Raw genomic sequence first — 20,407 nt, forward strand, 5'->3', positions numbered from 1 at the left:
TACCAGGTTTGATATTTATTGAGGGAGAAAGGGTTCAGGAAGAGATGCAGATGGAGGAAAAGAAGGGGAGGGAAAAGGAGTGAAAGGAATAGAGACTGAAGCATCCAGTGGGAGCTAGCCCAAGGATGGGGTTGGTGGGGACAGGCCTGTTGACTTGGAAAGGCTGAGCCAGGAAAGTTCAGGCTGTGGAGTCACTTCTTCCAGTCATTCCGACTGTAGTCCCACTGGGAAGCCAAGCCTAGAATTGGGTTTCCCTTCATGTCCAATACCCGCTGCAGCTGTTTGGACTTCCAGTCCTCAGACAATGTGATGGGCTTCTCCGGAAATACTGCAAAGGGGAGGAGTGGTTGGTACTGTGGCTCAGGGACCATCCTTACCTGATTCTCCTGTCTCAGCCACCCTAGGGCCAAGACCATATTCATGGTGTTGACTGAGATGGGAAATGACCTAGGAGTTCTCCAAGAGAGCTTCAGGCTCAACTTCAAATGGGGTTAGGAGAAAGATGGGGAGGGGGAGCTTCCCTATATTTGCCTTCCCTTTCCTCTTCAGCCCCTTGGCCAGTCACATGTGTTCCCAGAATATTTTTCTTTCCCTCTTATTACCATGAGAAGAAAAGAGCAGTGGGCTGGGAGTTCAGAAACCTGGGTTCTACTCCTGACTCTACCACTATGACACCTACTAGCTCTAATATTCTGTGTTATAAGGTTCTATCCAGTGTGGGGATTCTATGTTCAAAGGCAGTGGTTCCCGATCGTTGGTGGTAATTGGAGTTAACTGCAGGAAGCCTGCAAATACACAAATAACGAACGTGCTTTCTGTAGGCTGAATATTTCGAACAATTATTTTCCAAATGTCTGTAATTGACATTGTATTTAACAAAATACAAATTCATTTAAACTACTACTGATTTTTATTCATCTTTATATTATGATTTTTTATCATGTATTTTCTCAGTCAATGGATTTAATGGAATTGCTGTCATGTGGGGATGCATGATATTTTTGGACATTGAAAAAGAATCCTTATACTTGAAAATTTGGCATTTAGGTGGCACAGTGGATAGAGTGCAGGGCCTGGAGTCAGGAAGATCTGCGTTCAAATTCAGCCTCAGGCACTTAACCGTGTGACCATTTAACCTCTGACTCGGTTTCCTCTACTGTAAAATGGGATAATAATAGTGACTAACTTTCAGAGTTGTTGTGCAGATCACATGAAATAATATTTGTTTAGCACTTAGCATAGTGGCTGCCTGACACAGTAGGCATTTAATAAATGCTTATTCCCTTCCTTCCTAAAGTCCAGCTTTGACATTCTATGTTCTAAAAACTCTTCCATCAATACTATGAACCAATGACTTGTCCATCCACCTCTAAACCCTGGGTATTAAACTGCTTTCTGGGCAAGGGGAATGGAATGGGTTGAGGCCCTTGTAAAATACTTCTAACGTCTAAGGATAAGTCCCTATTTTCAAAAACACCCCTCTCCCAACTCCATCTATCTTAATCTGTGGCTTCAGACAAATTGACTAAAACCTCCCCATAGCCATGCCTTGCTGGCCTGAAAGAAGGTCCCAGAAATTGTGGGGGCCTAGGTAGGTGGTGGGAAAGTAAAAACTGTCATTCACCACACTGTGTCCCTGTCTAACCAGCCACTCACCATATAGCCGCTGCCAGCATATCAGGATTCCAGTGAAACCAAAGAAAAAGAAGACTCCTCCCAACACCGTCTTCCATTCATTGGATGGTCGGTTCATCTCTGCAAAGGTCTGATGGAACTGCATGCGATAAACTGGGACCAAAGGGGTAAAGGTGGTCCTCAGGGTTCTGCATATCCCTGAGGGCCATTCCTCTAACCCATGGCCAAGGCAGTGGAGGTCAGGGAGCCTCCACCATGGCTCCTTCCATTCCCCTCTTCTCTGAGTTATCCAGGGGGATCCCCCTAAGGCAGGTAAGTATCTCTGCCTGTCTTCTGCTTTACCAATTTTCTCAGTCCCTCAAACATGATGTACTACCTCTTCCCTCTTTACCTTTAAATCCTCCCCATCCTTAAGGGCTCACAACCTGCCTCCTCTGAGAAACCTTCCCTGACTACCCAGGCCCAAGAGGAGCTATTCTTCCCTGCAACTCCTACAACTGTCGCTGTCTAAAGCCTCTCATTCAGCTCTAAGTGTACATGTCCTAATTTCCAGCTCTCTTCCCCTTTCTCCTCTCTGATGGCAAGGATTATCTCTGTACCTTTAGAGTCAGAGAGCTGGGTCCAGGTAGCCATTCTGGAATGAGAGAGGTGCAGGAGAAAGATTATTGGAGTTAGAGTCAGAGGAGGACCTAGGTTTGAATCCCAGCAGTACTATTTATTGCTTATGTGGCCTTGGGAAAGTCACTGCCTCTCTAGGCCTCAGTTTCTTCATCTGTAAAATGAGGGGGTTGGACTAGATGGCCTTTCAGGCCCCACCCAGTTCTAAGTCTATGATTCTATAATGAACAGTGGCAGCTGACCCTGAATCTGAAGGCTCAGCTTTGATACTTGCAGCTATGTGACCCTTCTAGGCCTCAGTTTCCTCCCTTGTAGTGTGGGTAAAATAATACTTGGGTTTCCTACCACCATGTTGTTGTAAGGAAAATGTTTTGTAAACCTTAGAGTGTCATAGAAATGAGAACTATTATTCTGGAATATTTCTGTGAACAGGCAGGATCATAAATTTTAGAACTGAACGGGACCTTAAAAAGCATGAATCCATCCCACGCCATGCTTATTTTCTGGGAGGAATCTAAGGCCCACGGAGGGAAAGTGACTTGTCCAAGTCTACACAGATATGAAGTGGCTGATGCAGAATTCCAGTCCAGCTCCTCTAACTCAGTGTTCTTTGTGTGGCACCTGGCACAAGGCTCCTAGTGCTGTCCGTTGCCACACTGCTCTCCACTGTTCCTACTCCCTTCATCCCGACAGGGGAATGAAGTTTTCTCTTCTATCTCAAAATGAGCTCCAACTTCATGTATTCAGAGAAAAGCTTCTTCCAGGCCCCCTCCTAATTTCTGCCAACTCACACTCTCCCATGCCATTGGCGAGCTTGACCAAAATGGGAGACTAAGGCTTCTAGGCCTATCACCATATTCAGCTCTAGGCCAATAGCTCCACCCCATTCAGCCCTGTTCCTCTCTCACTCGCCTCCCACCCCTGCCAGGCAGATCCCACCCTCCCATCCCGCCAAGAACTTACGGGCCACTTTCTCAGCATCTGTAAGTTGCTGCCACGGCCCTTTCTCCTTTTCCTTCAGCGCCCGCTGCTGGGGGCTTGGCTCACTGCAGAAGGGCTCATCCGGCATGGGGTAATTGCGCTCTGCATGGTAGTTCGTGTACGGAGGCATCTTCTGGCTGCAGGCTAGGGCCACAAGGAGGCTGAGCTAGAGGGGAGGAGGAGCCTGCCCCAGAGGGGAGGAGAAGCCTGCCCCAGCTTTCCCTTCTACAGAAGCCGCATCTCCTCCCAGAGCCTTACTTCTAGGGGCGACAAGACTCAGAGCTCTCCTCCCCCCCTATCCATAACACTGGCCCCCTGGGAAGAGGCCCATGATCATCTGACCCCTTGCATCTCCTGCCCTCTCTTTCCCACCTCCTTCTTGCCCCCCAACCCACTGCTCCCTTCTCATCCTGGCTCAGACCACCCCCCTTAGCATCAGTTTCCTCATCCATAAAATGAGGAGCACTTTGCACGAATGGTAAGCCGCATTTCTATAGCACTTGGAGGTTTACAAAATGCCTTCCTCATAGCAGCCTTGTGAGTTAGGGAAAGGATGCACATATTTACTGTCCCAATTATACAGATGAAACTACTGAGACTCTGAGAGACTCTAAAACATCTTGCTTCTGTTTCAAGAAAACCAGAACCTTCTCTTACCATATCTTGCCTGATACTGTCCAGTGTGCTTTCTACTAAACCACACTGTCTGTCAGCGGTCTAGACTGGAAAGTCTTTAAGGCCCCTTCCAGCTCTAACATTGCTTTACATTCTAAGGCCCCTTTCGGCTTTGATGTTCTATATGTTCTAAAGTTTCTACCAGTTCTGGTGTTGAATGTTCTAAGGTCCCTTTTAGCTTTGACATTCTGTCCTGTCTAGCTGTAACATTCTACGTTCTAAGGTCCTTTTCAGCTCTGACATTCTGTGTTCTATGTTCCAGGCTATGAATTCTGTGATCCTTCCCCTCCTGGTTCCCTATCTCCAGCATTCTGTTTCTGCGTATTAATCATATAAATCCTACCTTATGTCCCAACTCTCCTATCCGAAAAGCCTTCCTTGACAACTGCAGGTCTATGGAATCCTTTCCCTTCTACTATCCTCACGCGTTAGGTTGTTTTTGGTTTTTTTTTTTTTTGGTTAGACAATGGGGTTAAGTGATTTGCCCAGGGTCACACAGCTTGTAAGTGTTAAGTGTCTGAGGCCGGATTTGAACTCAGGTCCTTCTGACAGGGCCGGTGTTCTATCCACTGCGCTACTTAGCTGCCCCCCCATCTTCACACTTTGTGCCACACATATAACAATACTGATAATTCACATTTCTGTATCACTCTACAAAGTTTGCAAAGTAAGTTCTTCCCAACAACTCTAAGAAGGACGTAGAGCAAAGATTATTATACCTATTTTACGTATGAGAAAACAGACTGGGACTAGAGAAATGAAGCGTTATACCCCGTGTCACAGCTGGTAAATATCTGAACCAGAACTTGGACCTTGGTCTCCTGACATCAGAGTCAGTCTTCTTTCTTCTCCATCAAATAACCTCTCAATGACATTCGCTCTTGATATAGTTGGAAAGCTCTCTCCCATGATTATCAGTTGATATCAATTAGTCAGCCAGACTTAATTACCTTTTAGAATTTTAGGATTGTGTATTTACTAAGGTCTAGTAAGGACAATTGGTACAAACATCTCTCCCAAAACTAGTGGTGCTGGTGGTGGTATTGAGGAATGGCCTTTGTAAACTGGAAAGCAGTGTAGAAAAGAGAGCTTTTAAAATTATTTTTATTATTATTGCTATTATTATTTTCCATGGAACCTGGGACACTGTCAGTGCTCAGCAAATATTTCTTGAAAGAATGGAAGAAATGTCTAGGAATCAGGCTCTCTGGGCTCTAGGCCTGTTCTGTTACTAACTTGCAGTGTGACCTTAGATAAACATCACTTCCCTGGGCCCTGTTTGTACAATGATGTAACTGGATTAGATGACCTTGTTGATCCCTTCCAAGTTCTATATTCTGTGATTCTAAACTTTTCTGTTTGGCGTTTTAAGCTCCTCCCAACCAGCCCTCCCCTAACTTACCAGCTTTTTATTACCTATTACTCCCCTTCATATACTCTGTGGCCCAGATCAACTGGCCTTTTTCCTGGACCTCATCCACAGCCCTCCATCTCTTGTCTCTCAGCCTCTACCCTAGGCGTTTCCCATGCCTGGACCCCTTGAAATTTTTTTGTTTCCTTCAAGGTTCAGCCCAAGTGCTATTTTTTGCATGAGGCCTTTCCTGGTCCCTTCAGCTGCTTGGGCCTCTCCCCTGAAACTTATACCATGTATCTGTTTTATAAGTACCTATGTATGTACATGCTGTTTCCCCCATTAGAAAGTTAGCTCCTCAAGAGGAAAAGTGTTTTACTTTTTACAGTACCTGGCATATAACAAGTGCTTAATAAACTTCTGCTTGATTCACTGTATAATAAAAGAGATTCTGAGACTAGGAGAGAATTGGCCCTACCTGTTGGTTGATCTCAGAGATGTCCCCTGGACATGTCAGCTCCTCACCCCAGGAAAGTTTCCTAAGGATGCTTAAGCAGCCCCTGGAAGGAACTTTGAGAGCTCGTATGGTCTAGAGCCCTGCCTGCAGGAAAAACCTGTACCCTTCAGGACAAAGTGCTGCTATCTCTATCCTCAATTTGGGAGAAATGCTCTATGACCTCCTCAGTCCTAATAATTCTGAGAATCAGCATGTTTTTACTTCTGTCTGACTGAAGATCATCCTGCTTTCACACAAGCCCCTCCTCTTATTCCTCCATGGATGTGGAGAATGACAACCAGAAGGGCACCTCGTCCCTCTCATTGAGTCCCAGAAAAAAAGGACTCCAGGTCCATCTTCTTGGTTCACCCTAGGTGATCAAAAAGCCACCTCCCCTTAGCTCATCTGGGCTGTGCCAACCCAAGATGCCCCTCTCCTGGGCAAGTCAAATCAACAAACATTTATTTGTCAAGTGCCAGGCACTATACTAAGTGCCGGAAACAGGTGACAGGCTGATTGAGATTCCCAGAACCTCAGATCCAAGGACTTGGTGTGGCCCTGTGGCCAAGACGGTGACCAAGACATCTGGGCACATATAAAATGAAGATATCTGAGAATGACACTTCCCGGAGTCCAGCTGCACAGCACTGTCCATTTCCTGTAGGAACTTGGCTTTTTGTTCTTGCTTTCATGGCCATGAGAACTGAACTCTTCAGGCTTAGGGGCCCCATGGGAAGGGGGAAGAAGGAATGGAGGGAAGGGACAGAGGGAGGGAATGTGGTCTGAAAGGCTCCAGACAGAGCCTACCAGACTTTATCCCCCAATCTATTCCTTTAAATCTGTCTCTTTATCTTCATTGCCCTCCCCCACGCCAGGTCAGCTTTTGGGGACCAAGGCCCTGGGTACCATCTCTGGGATGGCTGGTGTGGACCTTACCAGTATCTCCTGAGCCATGGGCGTGCCGGATGCTTTGGACCCCCACAGCTCCTCTCCTCACCAAGGTGAACCAGGGAGAGTAGGGCAGAAAGAACATCTGTGGGAAGGAAGGATAGGGAATAAGGGAGGAGACACAGGCCTAGGAATACCTACTTCAGGGCTTCCTCCCATGTATACACACCTGAAAAGAGGCACCCCTCCCCACAATTGGAATGATCTTCCATCTGTGACCTAGGGAAGGAGACGCAGAGCTCTCCACTTATGAAAGTCCATTCTGAAGCTCAGACACTCCATGCACCAGCCATACCTTCTGGGGACAGACCACCTTTCTCTGCTTCTACTCCCAGCTGGCCAAAGAAATCTTAGTAGGGGAGAGGCCCCTCATCCCATCCCAGAGTCCTCCCAAGAGCTTTAGCTATTTAATTCCCTCTCCCACCAAATTTTCCCTGGCTTTCTTAAATTTGACACAAGGTTCCCCATAGATTGTTGTTGTTTTTTTTTTTTGGCTAGGCAATGGGGTTAAGTGACTCACCCAGGGTCACACAGCTAGTAAGTGTCAAGTATCTGAGGTCAGATTTGAACTCAGGTCCTCCTGACTCCAGGGCCAGTGCTCTATCCACTGTACCACCTAGCTGCCCCCATAGATTGGTTCTTAAAATATGTTTCTTTTTCTTGGTCTCAGTTTTCCCTCTTTGAAATAGGTAGAGTTCTGACTCCGGGGGAGTAGTTGAGATAGCCATGTGTGATGGGAAAGTATATGGGACAGAATGTTCAGTGACTTGGGTTTTGTGCCTCTTGATACCACTAACTCGTGTGATCTTGGGCAAGTCCTTTCCCCACTCTGGGCCTCAGCATACTTCCCTCTAAAAAGAGAGAATTAAACTGGATAGTCTCTAAAAGCCCCTCTATCTCTAATATTCTAGGAATCTGACTTGCATCTGGAATATGTTTTGAGTATGGGAGGTGCTGGCCTGAGCCTGGCTGCCCAACTCCCAGACCCGGTATTGCTTGTGACCCCTCCCCCACCAGCAAGCTCTCCGTGTCTGTTCTGTCTCTGGTCCTGCAGGTGCTTAGTAATTGTCAGCTTACGTGCTTAATGCAACCTAGGAAGAGGGGGCACATTTATTGGGCTAACAGGTCTTCTTTTCACAGCATATACACACACACACACACACACACACACGCACGCATGCACGCACGCCCGCCGGCGCATCCTGGTGCCCTGAGAGAAGCTCTCAGGCTTGGCAAAACCCAAACCATCTTCAGATTCTCCTCATCCCATACGGCTTCTCAAAAGGGATAAAAAGGGCTCCCTATACTTGGGGTTGTCAGGAGGAGCTACCATATCTATGACTTCTGGGGGGTCTAGGTGAGGTGCCCCACATCTGTGGACAACAAGACTTATATCCAGGGACTGGGAGAGGATCCCCATGTCTAGGTGCTAGGAACAGTTCTTAACATCTAGAAACTGAAAGGTTAGCCACCTTTAGTTGGAGAAAAGAAACCCATAATTCCCACCACCCCAAAACCTCTTTCCATCCTGGGATTAGATGACTGGTCTCCCTTTCTACCTCCTTTCCCCTTTCTCCCCACCCCCCAAGTTGGGCATAGTTGGGCTCTGAACTCACCGCTTTTGACATTAGGGCAGGACGACTCAGCTTACTAGCCCAGGGAGAGATCGAGGTGGAGAACGGCTGCTCCTAGAGTCGGGTAGAACAAGAGCTAGAGCCCAACCTCTTCTCCCTCAATCCCTCCCTCTCTCCCCTCCACCCCATCCTCCCACTCCTTTGTGTCAGGGACAAGTCCCAGGACTCCACACAGCAGCTTCCCATCCCTCCCCCACGTGGGAATGAGCCTGGGGCAGGGGCTGTGCGAGTGACAGAGATCTGTAGGGATGTTCAGAAGCAGGAGTAGGGGTCAGGCACATTTCCTACCCACTCTTCCTAGCTTGTAAGCACTTCTCCACCCCCATTCCCCAATATACTAAGCATAGAGGTTGAGGAGGGGATGAGCCAAGGCCCTTGAGGATCTGGGATAAAGCTATAGCAGACCTTACGGAATTTCAGAACTAGAAAGGATCACAGAACACAGAATATTAAAATAGAAAAGGGACCTTGAACATAGAATGTTAATGTTGGGAAGGGCCTTAGGACATGGAATGTGAGATGGAAGGGGCCTTAGATAATGGAATATTAGCATTGGAAGGGGCCTTAGGTCATAGAATGTCAGATGAAAGGAGCCTTAGATCATGGATCGTTAGAGCAGGAAGGGGCTTTAGAGCATAGAATGTTAGAGTAGGAAGAGGCCTTACGCATAGAATGTCAAAGATAGAATAACTCAGTCTTAGAACTTAGGAGGCTAGAGGTGGAAGTGACCTTAGAGATCATCTAGTCTAACCCCTCATTTGGTGAAAGTCTAGAGGTCTAGTGAGGAGAGGTAGTTTGCCCAAGAACACAGTTAGCTGTTGATAGAACTGGCATCAGATGCCCATCAGTTGGGAATTGCTAAACAAGTTGTGGTATATGATTGTGATGGAATACTATTGTGCTGTAAGAAATGATAAGCAGGCTGATTTCAGAAAAACCTGAAAAGACTTACATGAACTGATGCAAAGTGAAGTGAGCAGAACCAGGAGAACATTTTACACAGTGACAACAACATTGTGTGATAATTAACTATGAATGACTTAGCTCTTCTAGGCAATATAATGATCCAAGACAATTCCAAAACGCTCATGATGGAAAATACTATCTGGAAAATGCTATCCACCTCCAAAGAAAGAACTAATGGAATCTGAATGCAGATCAAAGCATACTATTTTTCACTCTGGGTTTGTGCATGTGTGTGTGTGTCTGTTGTTTTTTTTTGGGGGGGGGGTCTGTATCTTCTTTCACAACATGATTAATATGGTAATATGTTTTGTATGATTAAACATGTACAACCTATATCAAATTGTTTACTGTGTTGGGGAGTGGGAAGGTGAGGGAGGGAGAAAATTTGGAACTCAAAATTTTTAAAAAAAGAATGTTAAAAATTGTCTTTCCATGTAATTGGGGGGAAATAAAATATTATTCAAAATTTAAACAAAACAAAACCAAAGAAGAAGAAGAACTGACATCCGAACTCAGGGATCCTGCCTCCTAGACAGGAGAACTTTCCACCAATCCAGTTGAATGCATCATAACATTGGTAATTTCATTCTGCCTGTTCCCTATTTCAAATTTATGAGTGTCTCATGCTATTTATTCACATTCATTTAACCAATCTATGCTGACCCCTCTACTGAAATTATCCTTCAGTGCTCCCCTACAAGTGGAAGTAGCCTTGAATTCTTTTTTTAAATATATTTTTTATCTTTTTTTTATATCACCTATATTTACCAGTATATCAATCTTCCTTTTGCCTCCCAGAGGACCATCTCTCCCAGTAAGGAACAAAAAGGGGGGGGGGCAAGGGTAAATCCAGCAAAACTAATCAACAAACTAATCAACTAATCAAAAAGTCAAATATTCCATATCCACAGTCTTTACCTCTATAAAGAAGAGGGGTAGGTACCTTCTTATATGTGTTCTTGGCAACACAGTTAGTCATTATAATGTCACAACATTTAATTTCAGCCAATAGTCAGTCAATAAACACTTATTAAGTGCCTACTATGTACCAGCTATTGCGCTAAGTGCTGGGGATACAAAGAAAGGCAAAAGACAATCCCTACCCAAGGAGCTCATAATTTGTTTTTGTTTTGTTATTCTTTCTGTTTACATCATTTGTAGTCTTTGTGTATATTGTTTTCCTGGTTCTGCTTACTTCACTTTGCATCAGTTCATATAAATCTTCCCATGCCTCTCTGAATTCTTCATATCCATTATTTCTTACAATGCAGTTATACTCTCTTCATTTCTGACATTTGATTAAGCCATTCTCCAATAAATGGGCATCTACTTTATTTCTAATTCTTTACTACCACAAAAAGTGCTCATGCTAGAAGTTTACTTCTTTGCTACATACTCTTCCTCTGATTGGTTGGTTCTTCCCAAACCTCTATTTTGAGAAAGGTGCACAAGCCATTCATATCTTCATTCCTCTCTGGCTCCACTTCCAACTCTCTGGATTTTCTCCATCATGTCCCTGCAGGTAGCTTCTCTCTTCCTGCCTAGCCCCCTTTTCAACTTCCTTTTCTGTGTATTTTCCTCTATTAGAATGTAAACTCCTTGAGGGTAGGGACTGTTTTTCTTCTTGCTTATATTTATATTGCCTGCATTTAGCACAGTGCATAATAAGCACTTAACAATACATTTAATAGATGCTTTTTGTTTTTGTTGAATGAATATTTTGTTGTATATGAGACTTTTCTTTCTGCCTCTGACCTCCTTAGGTTATGTGCCTAGCATTGAGATCTCTGGATCAAAGTATATGAATATTTTAGTCACTTTTTTACCATAAGGTCCTGGGTTCCTAAAGAACATGTCAGTCAAGCACAAGCCAGGTCAGGTCCTATCAAGCTCAAAAGATTTTTAACTTGCAAGCCAGGGCAGTCTATACACATGTCGTTCAAGGACCACACTAAGTTCAGAAAAGCTCAACATTTTGTTGGCTATTGGGTAATGAATTTTTTTCCCTTTTTTTTTTTTTTTTTTTAGGCAGTTGGGGTTAAGTGACTTGCCCAGGGTCACACAGCTAGTGTCAAGTGTTTGGACTGAGGCCGGATTTGAACTCAGGTCCTCCTGACTTCAGGGCTGGTGCTCTATCCACTACACCACCTACCTGCCCCACGTAATGAATTTTTTTCAGCTACAACAACTCACTGAGACTATGTGTAGTTAGGAGTGGAGAGGGTCACTCACCCCAATAAAACCACAGATCTTTGAAGTGTCGATTGACGTCTACTGTCTGCCCAGGTACTCAGCAGTTATGTATATAGAACATTTAAGGATACAGAACACTTATTTTACTATTAGAATGTAAGTTCCCAAAGGGCAAAGATTAGGTTTTTTTTTCAATCTTCATTTTTCCCACAGAGAACACAGTGCCTAGAACTTAATAATTCTTTAATTGCGTTACCTCCCCCAAGGTTTCTGAGTAGAGGCCTGAGCACATGAGAGGAAGCAGCAGTGGTACAGTGGCGTGTGAGATTTAGCACTGGGACAAACTTGGGTTCAAATTTTGTCTCAGACACTTCCTAGCTATTTGACTCTGGGTAAATTACTTAACCCTTCTCAATCTCAGTTTCCACATCTCTAAAATGGGGATGATAATGACACTTACCTCACTGGGTTGTTTTGAGGTTTGAATGAGATAATATATAAAGTATTTTGCAAGTGTTAAAGTGCTATTTAAACTCCAGTTATGGCTGTTGAGGTAAGTCTAGAGAAGAATAAGACCCAGTCCCAACTCTCACAAAGCTTCCAGTCAAGGGATTATGTGCAAATATCTGTTATGAAGAGATCAGGAAAGGTCTTCTGTAAGAGGATGTAGCTAAGATGTATTTTAAAGATGTGAAAGTCATTTGCATAGAGGTGATAATTGAACCTGTGAAAGTTGTTGATGAAATCACCAAGAGAATTATTGTAGTGAGAGAGGGGGACCTAGGATAGATTTCTAGAGTGCACCTACACAAAGGAGATAATAATAATAATAGCTAGTATTTGTATGACACTTTAAGGTTTGTAAGGTGTTTTACAAATAATATCTCATTTTATCCTCATAGCAACCCTATTATTATCCCTACTTCACTGATGAGAAAACTTACTTGAAAGAGGTTATCTGAGGCAGGATTTGAACTCATCTTTCTAACTCTGGATGCTAGGTGGCATAGTGGATAAAACACGGGGCTTGGAATCAGGAAAACTCATCTTCATGAGTTCAAATCCAGCCCTAGACATTTACTAGCTGTGTGACTCTGACCAAGTCACTTCACCCTGTTCGCCTCAGTTTCCTCATCTGTAAAATGAGCTGGAAAAGGAAATAGCAAACCACTCCAGTATCTTTGCCAAGAAATCCCCAAATCGGTCACAGAGAGAGTCAGATGTGACTGAAAAACCACTTAATAACAATTTCCTGACTCTAGGTCCATCATTCTATTCACTGCTCTACCCAGTTGCCTATGGAAGATGGGTTGGTTGTTGTCCTTCGTTCTCTTTCTTTTTTTTTGCGAGGTAATTGGGGTTTAGGAGACCAATTGTGCTTAGGAGGAGGACAAAGGACTATGGAGAGGTATCACTTTGGATTAGGATAATCAAGGAAGGTTTCATGGTGGAGATGGCATCTGAACTGGGTCTTAACACTTTTTCATATCCTTCATATGACTTAATGTAGAGCTAGGCACTCCATAGATGCTTAATATATACACATGGTGACAGATCAACTGACTGATAGTTGCTGTCCAAGTATGGACCTCTTCAGGCTCAGAGGGCCATGGGCATTCCAGATTATCTTCTTCCAGGCACCCGCCTGCAAGGCTCCTTGTATCATAGTGGTCCCTTAAGAGTTTAAATTAAAGGGGCAGCTAAGTGGCACAGTGGATAGAGCACTGGCCCTGAAAGTCAGGAGGACCTGAGTTCAAAGCTTACTAGCTGTGTGACCCTGGGTAAGTCACTTAACCCCAATTGCTTAAAAAAAATTTTTTTTTAAAAAGAGTTTAAATTAAGAGTTCAAGGAGAATAGCATGAGATGTTTATTCCCAAAGAGCAGCAGCTGATAGATAATTGAGGCCATGAACTCTGAATAAGAAGAGGCCTGGAGTAGAGCCTGAGGCCCCCACAACCTCTCCTACCTCCAGCCCTGAAAGCTGGCTTCTGTAGGAATCAGACACCCTACGAAAGAGGGAGGGGGCCAGGCACAGCTGAAGGTGGACAAAGACCAAGCGCAGGCAGGGGCCATTTGGGGATGGGTCTTCCAGAGCAGGCAGCAGCCTTGGTTCAGGCTCCATACTGGACATTGGTGGCAATGACCAAAAATCCCTAAAGAAACAAAAGTCCTTCAGTCAGTGAAATGAAGAAGGGAGCTCTCTAGCCACACTCTCCTAAGTTTTAAGTGCTTCCAGATTCACCAAGGGCCTTTCTGAAGGACACACAGGTCCCAAGCTAAGTTATATTGAAAGAGTTGAGTGGATGGCACCCTGGAAGAGGATCAGATTTAGAGTCAGAAGACCTGAGTTTGAATCCCTATGAGGTATTGGGTAGGTACGGGGTGAGATAGATACAGCACCAGGTCTGGAGTCAGAAAATTCTTGCTGTCCTTTCAGCATATCCAGCTCTCTGAGACTTTGTTTTGGTGTTTTCTTGGCAAAGATACTGGTATGGGGGGCAGCTAGGTGGCACAGTGGATAGAGCACCGGCCCTGGAGTCAGGAGGAGCTAAGTTCAAGTTCAAATCCGGCATCAGACACTTGACACTTACTAGCTGTGTAACCCTGGGCAAGTCACTTAACCTCATTGCCTAACAAAAAACAAAAAACAACAAAAAAAAGATATTGGAGTGATTTGCCATTTCCTTCTCCAGCTCATTTCACAATTGAGGAAACTGAGGCAAACAGAATTAAAGGATATGACCAAGGTCATATAGCTAGTCAGTGTCTGAGGTCACATTTGAACTCAGGTCCTCCTGATTCCAGCTCCAGCGCTGTATCTACTGTGTCACCTAGCTGCCCTGGACCTAAATTCAAATCAGACCTCAGTTACTAGCGGGGTGACCTTGGGCAAGTCACTCAACTCTCTTTGCCTCAGTTTCCTCTTCTGTAAAATGAACTGGAGAAGGAAATGGCAAACCACTCCAGTATCTTTGCCAAGAAAACCCCAAATGGGGTCAGGAAGAGCCAGACACAACTGAAATGACTGAACAACAACATGAAATATTAGGGAAGCTACCTCCCCTCTTCGGGCCTCAGTTTCCTCCTTTATAAAATAAGGAGATTGGATCAATACTGGTGTGGCCTTAGGCAAATGACCTAACCTCACAGTGCCTCAATTTCTTCTTCTGTAAAATCAAAGGATTGAATGAGATGGTGTCTGAGGACTCTCCCAGCTCTCTCAATAGGGTGGTCACAGCGCTACCCTGTGGTCATTGAAGGGAACAGCACTTTCCTTGGTGGTTACTACCAGAACCAGAGAGGGCCCTCAGGGAGTTGTAGCCTCCACCCTCTCTCCCAGTGCTGGCTCTCTACAGCTCGCCTTGGCAAGGACAGGGGGAAGGGATGGGTCACCTAGCAACCACTTGGAAATTTCCCATAGCAAGAACTGCCTACTTGTTGTGGCAGTCTATCCCACTAACAGAGCTGCTTATTTATCAAGGTCTCCCTACGGCCTGATGGCAAGAATAGAACTCTTGTTCCTGGAGGTCCCACTCTTGGTTCTCTGTTCTTTCTGGGTGGGAGATCCAGAATGTGTGAGAGAGAAATGAACATTGTACTCCAGGCTGGTAGCATGTCAAAGCTAGGAGGGAACCTTTGAATCAAACAGAGAATGTTATGACTGGAAGGGACCTTTCCATGGGGAACACGGAGCATCGTCAGAACTGGAGAGACCTGAAAATAGCATTGAGGGGAAATTAAGAATAGAGGGCACAGGGTGCCAGAAGCTGAAGTGTTCTTAGGGATGTGAACACAACCTTCTGATTTTCCAGATGGGGAAAAGGAAGCCCAGAAAAGACAAGAAACTTACTCCAAAACAGAAGGGGCTAGGCAAGGATGGGAGGCAGCAAGTAAAGGGATTGGTTCTTTACTATACAGTGCATCATACGCTGAAGACTGACGGGGGAGGGGAGATGGGGCAAGGGGATGGAGGAACACTGCTGAAAACCTAATGGCAGGGGAGGAAGGAGATGACCAGGCAATAATACTCTGGGAGCAGGTTGCTAATCCCTGTTTTACAGGAACTGGGTTCCTCTAAAGAGATTAAGACTACACCCACCTCTTGGATGTTGATGGCTGTATCTTGAAGGCTGGTCTTGGGCAGAGTGGGAAGAGGCAAGCCTTCCTTGAGTTTTCCTGGGGGAAGGCTATAAGCTGAGTTCACTTCTCTATCCCCAACCCAGAGCCTGGCACCCACTAAACCCAAATAAGTTCTACCTGAGTTCTGTCATCTACCCATGGAGCCCCTAGCCCCAGTTGCTTCTCAGGGGGCTTCCCCTGGCATGAGGATACAGCTCTGTGTACTGAGAGAGCTGCACCGCTGGTCAGGTATATTCAGGGTCTCTTTCCCCATCTAGATTTCATCCTCTCTCTTCCTTTGCTTAATTTCTTCAGTGATTCTCCATCCCTCTATCCCTAATCTCCCTCCACCCTTGCTCCCTGGAGGCTCCTGCAAGACAAGTGACCTGGGCAAGAATCCCAGCTCAGCCACTGAGCCACCAAGTGACATGAGCAAGTCACTTCTCTTTACACCTCATCTGTAAAATGAGATTGATGCTGAACTCTTACTGGCCTCCCTCCCAGGATTGTGAGGGTGAGGACAGATGTGAGGATTTATTCCAGTCCCTTGCCTTGCTGTCTCCAAGGAAGGAATTCCAGATGTGTTTTGATATTATTTTTTATTATTATTTATTAACATTTTCCTGGAAGAGGGGAGTGGTTAGGGGTGGTGAAAACTCACGGTTGATCCTAGGCAGTATGGCTGCCTTCAGGGCGACATACAGCAGAGTTTCTATTCTGTCAACCTGGGGATGGAGATGGGAGAATCCACAGGAGAGGGACTAAAGGATGGGATGAGATGAAGTAGGGAAGGATAGAGGGTAGAATGGAAGCCCAGCAATGGGCTGGGCTTGGCAGTGGTCCCTTCCAGGTTAAACAGTCTAATTCTGAGGGCCCTTCTAGCTCTGACTTAGGAGTCTAGGAGGAAGAAGGGAGAAAGAGGGGAAAGCAGAGAAGCAGGAGAGGAAGGAGGGGGTAGAGGTGGGGGCTTATAGGCCCTGCCATGCCCCTGCCCCTAGCACATCAGGCCTGACACTGCCCCAGCTCCCTCCCTTGACTGACTGTAGGGGAAACTTCAGAAACATAATCTTTCCCTACTTGCCCAGGGAGAAAATGCCCAGAGAGGATGGGATATGGGACAGTGTATGAGTGACTGCTGGACCCTGAGAAATTAAGGGGAGTAACCATAGGTTCTCATACCGATTCCCCGACTCAGACACACAGGGACTTACCGGGAAGGGCCCCACATCTGAATGAGCCAGAGTCAGGCTGACACTGTAGGAAGAGGGGATGGGTAAGAACCTGCCCTATATCCTAGGCTTGAAGGGTTGCTAGGGCCCCTTGAGGGGAGGCAAGAGGGCAAGGGGGTAGGGCAGACACCCTCTGCTTCCCAACCCCAAACCAACCTATTCTTTTCTCCCACCCTCCCCCCAAAATCCAGAATCACCCCCTTGAGGAACAGGGGCAGCACCTAGAGATGGGGGAAGAGGAGAGGACTCACTTAGTCAGTTTCAGAGAGGCCCCAATATTCTTTCCAGAAATAAAGACCTGGGCTGAGGCTTCAATATCCTGTCAAGGAGAGCCTAGTTCAAAACCTGGCCCCTCCCCAAGCATCCCCAGCCCCTGCCCCTTCCACACCAGCCAAGTGGGCTCCATAGGGATGTGAACTCAGTGGAAATGGAGTTCCTCTAGGGCAAGGCTTTGTAACCTTTTTTTTGGCCATTGGACCCCTTTGACAGTCTGGTGAAGCTAGATGCTTAAAATAAAATACATAGGATCGATGTTTTGAAATACAGCTATCTTTTTTTTTTTTAAAGTTCATACATCGCAGGTTCTTAACCTCCACTCTAGGGATTCAGCCCAACCTAGGAGTGGAGGGCTGGCCCTGAGGCAGTGACGGTGAGCAGGATAGGAGACACCTCAGTTACAGCTAGACCTGTCTTCTCATTCCCTTCCAAACATTCTTCTCACCCCATGTGGAACTCCCTGCCTCCTCCTCCTCTCTGCCTCCGCTAGCCTTCAGGCCCAGACTACCATTCCACCTCCTCCAGGAAGGAAGACCACTCAAGGCCTAAGGAAGCCTCTCTTCCCAGAGTCCCTGCAGCTCTTATGGCCTGAACCTTGTAATCTATGTCTCCTCCCTATCCTGTCTTGTTCTTGCCTCATTTCCTGTGTGTGAATCCTGTTGATCCAATTAATCTGTGCTGTGGAAAATGCCCTGGACAGAGATATAGGGAAGCAGTATGATACACTGGAAAGAGCACTGCCTCAGGATTCAAATCCTGTCTTGTTACTAACTACCTGTGTATGACCATGTGTCACTTAAACCTCCCTGGGCCTCACTTTTCTTATCTGTAAAATGAAGGCATTTGACCAGATGACTTCCAAGGACCCTTGTAGCTCACCCTCTGGTCTATGATCCAATAAAATTGTGAAAGCTATATGTCACTTCCCCCTCTGGACCTCAGTTTTTTCATCTGTAAAATGAGATGATTGGGCTAAATGTTCTCTAAAACCCTTCTAGTTCTCACACTTTGTTAGATGTTCTAAGGCCTTTGTTATCACTGACATTTTATGGTTGAATAAGCCAAACTGAGTTCTAATGTTCTAAGGTATGAGGTCCTTTCTATTTCTATATTCAGACCCCCATTCCAACCTCAGCCAATAAATGTTTGTTAAGTCAATAAACATCTGGGCTAGGCACACTGTGGGGACTCAGAAAATATCAGTGGAACTAAATTGGATGGTCTTTGCTGAGCTCCCGTGTGTGCAGAGCCTTCCACGGACCTGTCACTTTTCACCAGCAAAAGATGATACTCGGTAAGGGAGTCTGGTCCTCTGGCCTGGACCTCCTGCAGCTAGGACTTAGGGCACAGGACAGTTCCCTGTCCTGAGCTTGGAATCTGACTTGGACCTCCAAGGTTGCTACAAAGCCTACATGTTATTTGAGCTAAGGGAGTCCTAGCCCTTGGTACCCATGAGCCAAAAGCAGGGACCATTACTGAGAGAGTAAGCTAAAGCCTGCCTAAGGCTAAGGATGAGAGTGAAACCAATACTTGGGGTCATCTTGTAAAAGGGAGATCATGCCCAGAGAGGATGGGGCTGCCCACTCACAACATGCAACAAGAAGACCGGTACAGGTGAGGTTCCATTGGGCAGAATAAAAGCCTGCACTGCCCCAGGCAACAGAAGCTGCAAAGTGCCTGGCTGAGTCTGGAGCCAGGGGGGAAGTCGAGCAAAGATCTGCAGGGCCATAGGTGTGTCCGGGAATCTCTTCAGGAGCTGGAGGTGGGGTACAGAGATGGAAGAGAGGAGACAAGCAGGTTAATAAACTGACATTTAGAGAGATTGGCAGAAAGGGAGGTTGTGGTGACCCCTTTCCTCCCCTTCTACACTGTCTGGGGTTGGGGATAGGGAATGGGAGTTGAGGGGGGAGCAATTAGACTAGGTCCAGAAGAGTATAGGAAGTCATTGATGGGGGTTAGGGGTGGGACATGGACAGCCCTCATAGGCCAAGTTTGTCTTTGGTGGCACCAAACTTCCCACTCCTGGCCCAGGAGGAAAGAATGAACCCCCTGGGGTGCACATGGGGACACTTGGCCCTCAATGTGCTGCTCTTAGCCTCATCTTGGTTGGGAAAGCTCTAAACTCACTTCCAATCTCAGCTCTGCTTCTTACTGGCTGTGTGACCTTGGGCAAGTAACTTCACCTCTCTAGACCTCAGTTTCTTCATTTGTAAAATGAAGGGGTCAGACTAAATGATCTTTGGGTCCCTTCCAGCTCTCAATTCTGTGATACTATGATTCAAAGGCATGAAGATCTAATAGTTGGAATTAGAGATCTGACTTCAGGGAAGCACTTTCCAGAGCCCCTTAAACAGTGTCAGGTAAATTCCTCCCTCCTGCTGCACTTAAAGACATTGTGGAATAGATACAGATCTGGACTTGGTCTCAGGAAGACCTGAATTCGAATCCCACCTCTGACACTAGCTTTGAAACCTTGGGTAAGTTCTTCAGCTTGACTCTCAGTTTCCTCATCTGTCAAATGGGGTTTATAATAATGTCTATAATGCCCGAATCACAAGACTGTTTATGAGGTTCAAATGACATAACTCCTCTAAATGGCATAAGTACCATTCGAATGTCAGTCAGTCATTGTTAGGCTGGTCCTAGGGGTGGGATATTGCATTATTCTGGTCACTTGAAGGTCCTGCAAGGCTCAGGGGTTCTTCCCCCCCCATAACCCCAAGTACCATGTGGCCCTCAAATAAGGTCCACATCTGGTTCATCATATATATAGTTCTTTGCACACACACCCATTTACACACACACACACACACACACACATCAAAGCAGCTAGAGGCTCAGTGGATAGATTGTTGGACCTGGGGTCAAAAAGACCTGGGTTTAAATCTAAAATCTGACACTAGCTGTGTGACCCTGGGCAAGTCATTTAACCTCTCTCTGCCTCAGATTCCTCAACTGTAAAATGAGGATAACAGCACCTACCTTGCAGAGTTGTTGTGAGGATGAAATGAGATAATATTTGTACAGCGCTTAGCACAGTGCCTGGCGCACAATAGGTACTACATAAATACTTATTCCCTTCCCCAACCCCAAATAATAAGGAAGCTCAAATGTTCCCATCCTCCACCCCCTTCCAATGCTGTGCAATGAGTGCTGATGTTCAGACTGAATAATCTCTATGTCCTGGGTTTTTTATTGTTGTGATCAGTAGCAAGTTGTTGTTTTCCAGTCATTCAGTCATTTTACAGATAAGGAAACTGAAGCAAACAGGGTTAAATGACTTGT

At 45.7% G+C, this 20,407-nt stretch overlaps 2 protein-coding genes across 4 annotated transcripts in view; both read right to left on the bottom strand.

Moving 5' to 3' along the window:
* On the bottom strand, positions 1 to 14,124 carry LOC114047065. Of its 2 annotated transcripts, none has more exons than XM_027867756.1 (6): positions 14,090 to 14,124; positions 8,321 to 8,392; positions 6,693 to 6,789; positions 3,217 to 3,378; positions 1,657 to 1,788; positions 1 to 328 (listed from the first exon to the last, which is right to left on the bottom strand). In XM_027867756.1, exons 2-6 carry the CDS (start codon positions 8,330 to 8,332, stop codon positions 192 to 194), a joined length of 540 nt encoding a protein of 179 aa, XP_027723557.1. In that variant the 5' UTR covers positions 8,333 to 8,392; positions 14,090 to 14,124; the 3' UTR covers positions 1 to 191. The 2 variants fall into 2 exon arrangements, with proteins under 2 accessions (XP_027723557.1, XP_027723558.1); XM_027867757.1 differs by lacking the exon at positions 14,090 to 14,124 and adding an exon at positions 680 to 785 and having other exon boundaries at positions 239 to 328; positions 8,321 to 9,209.
* LOC114047064 (bactericidal permeability-increasing protein-like) overlaps positions 13,342 to 20,407 on the bottom strand; it is a 20,025-nt gene continuing 12,959 nt past the window's right edge. For both annotated transcript variants that reach the window (XM_027867754.1, XM_027867755.1), the window contains exons 11-16: positions 18,711 to 18,878; positions 17,098 to 17,165; positions 16,829 to 16,871; positions 16,279 to 16,342; positions 15,598 to 15,674; positions 13,342 to 13,651 (exon numbers count right to left, since the gene is read on the bottom strand). In XM_027867754.1, the coding sequence (XP_027723555.1) occupies positions 13,610 to 13,651; positions 15,598 to 15,674; positions 16,279 to 16,342; positions 16,829 to 16,871; positions 17,098 to 17,165; positions 18,711 to 18,878 (462 nt within the window). In that variant the 3' untranslated portion in view covers positions 13,342 to 13,609. The remainder of the gene's footprint in view (positions 13,652 to 15,597; positions 15,675 to 16,278; positions 16,343 to 16,828; positions 16,872 to 17,097; positions 17,166 to 18,710; positions 18,879 to 20,407) is intronic.

This window comes from Vombatus ursinus, unplaced genomic scaffold (genome assembly GCF_900497805.2).
Source record: "Vombatus ursinus unplaced genomic scaffold, bare-nosed wombat genome assembly UNPS02014786.1, whole genome shotgun sequence".
In the NCBI taxonomy this organism is placed as follows: Eukaryota; Metazoa; Chordata; class Mammalia; order Diprotodontia; family Vombatidae; genus Vombatus; species Vombatus ursinus.

What these genes read in the sequence shown, in the direction of transcription:
- LOC114047065 (XM_027867756.1), bottom strand. An exon ending in CCATGGCTCAGGAGATACTG is followed by an intron (nt 3,379 to 6,692) that starts GTAAGGTCCACA and finishes TTGTGGCCCTAG; the next exon opens with CCTGCAGCCAGAAGATGCCT. An exon ending in AGATGCTGAGAAAGTGGCCC is followed by an intron (nt 1,789 to 3,216) that starts GTAAGTTCTTGG and finishes CTTTGGTCCCAG; the next exon opens with TTTATCGCATGCAGTTCCAT.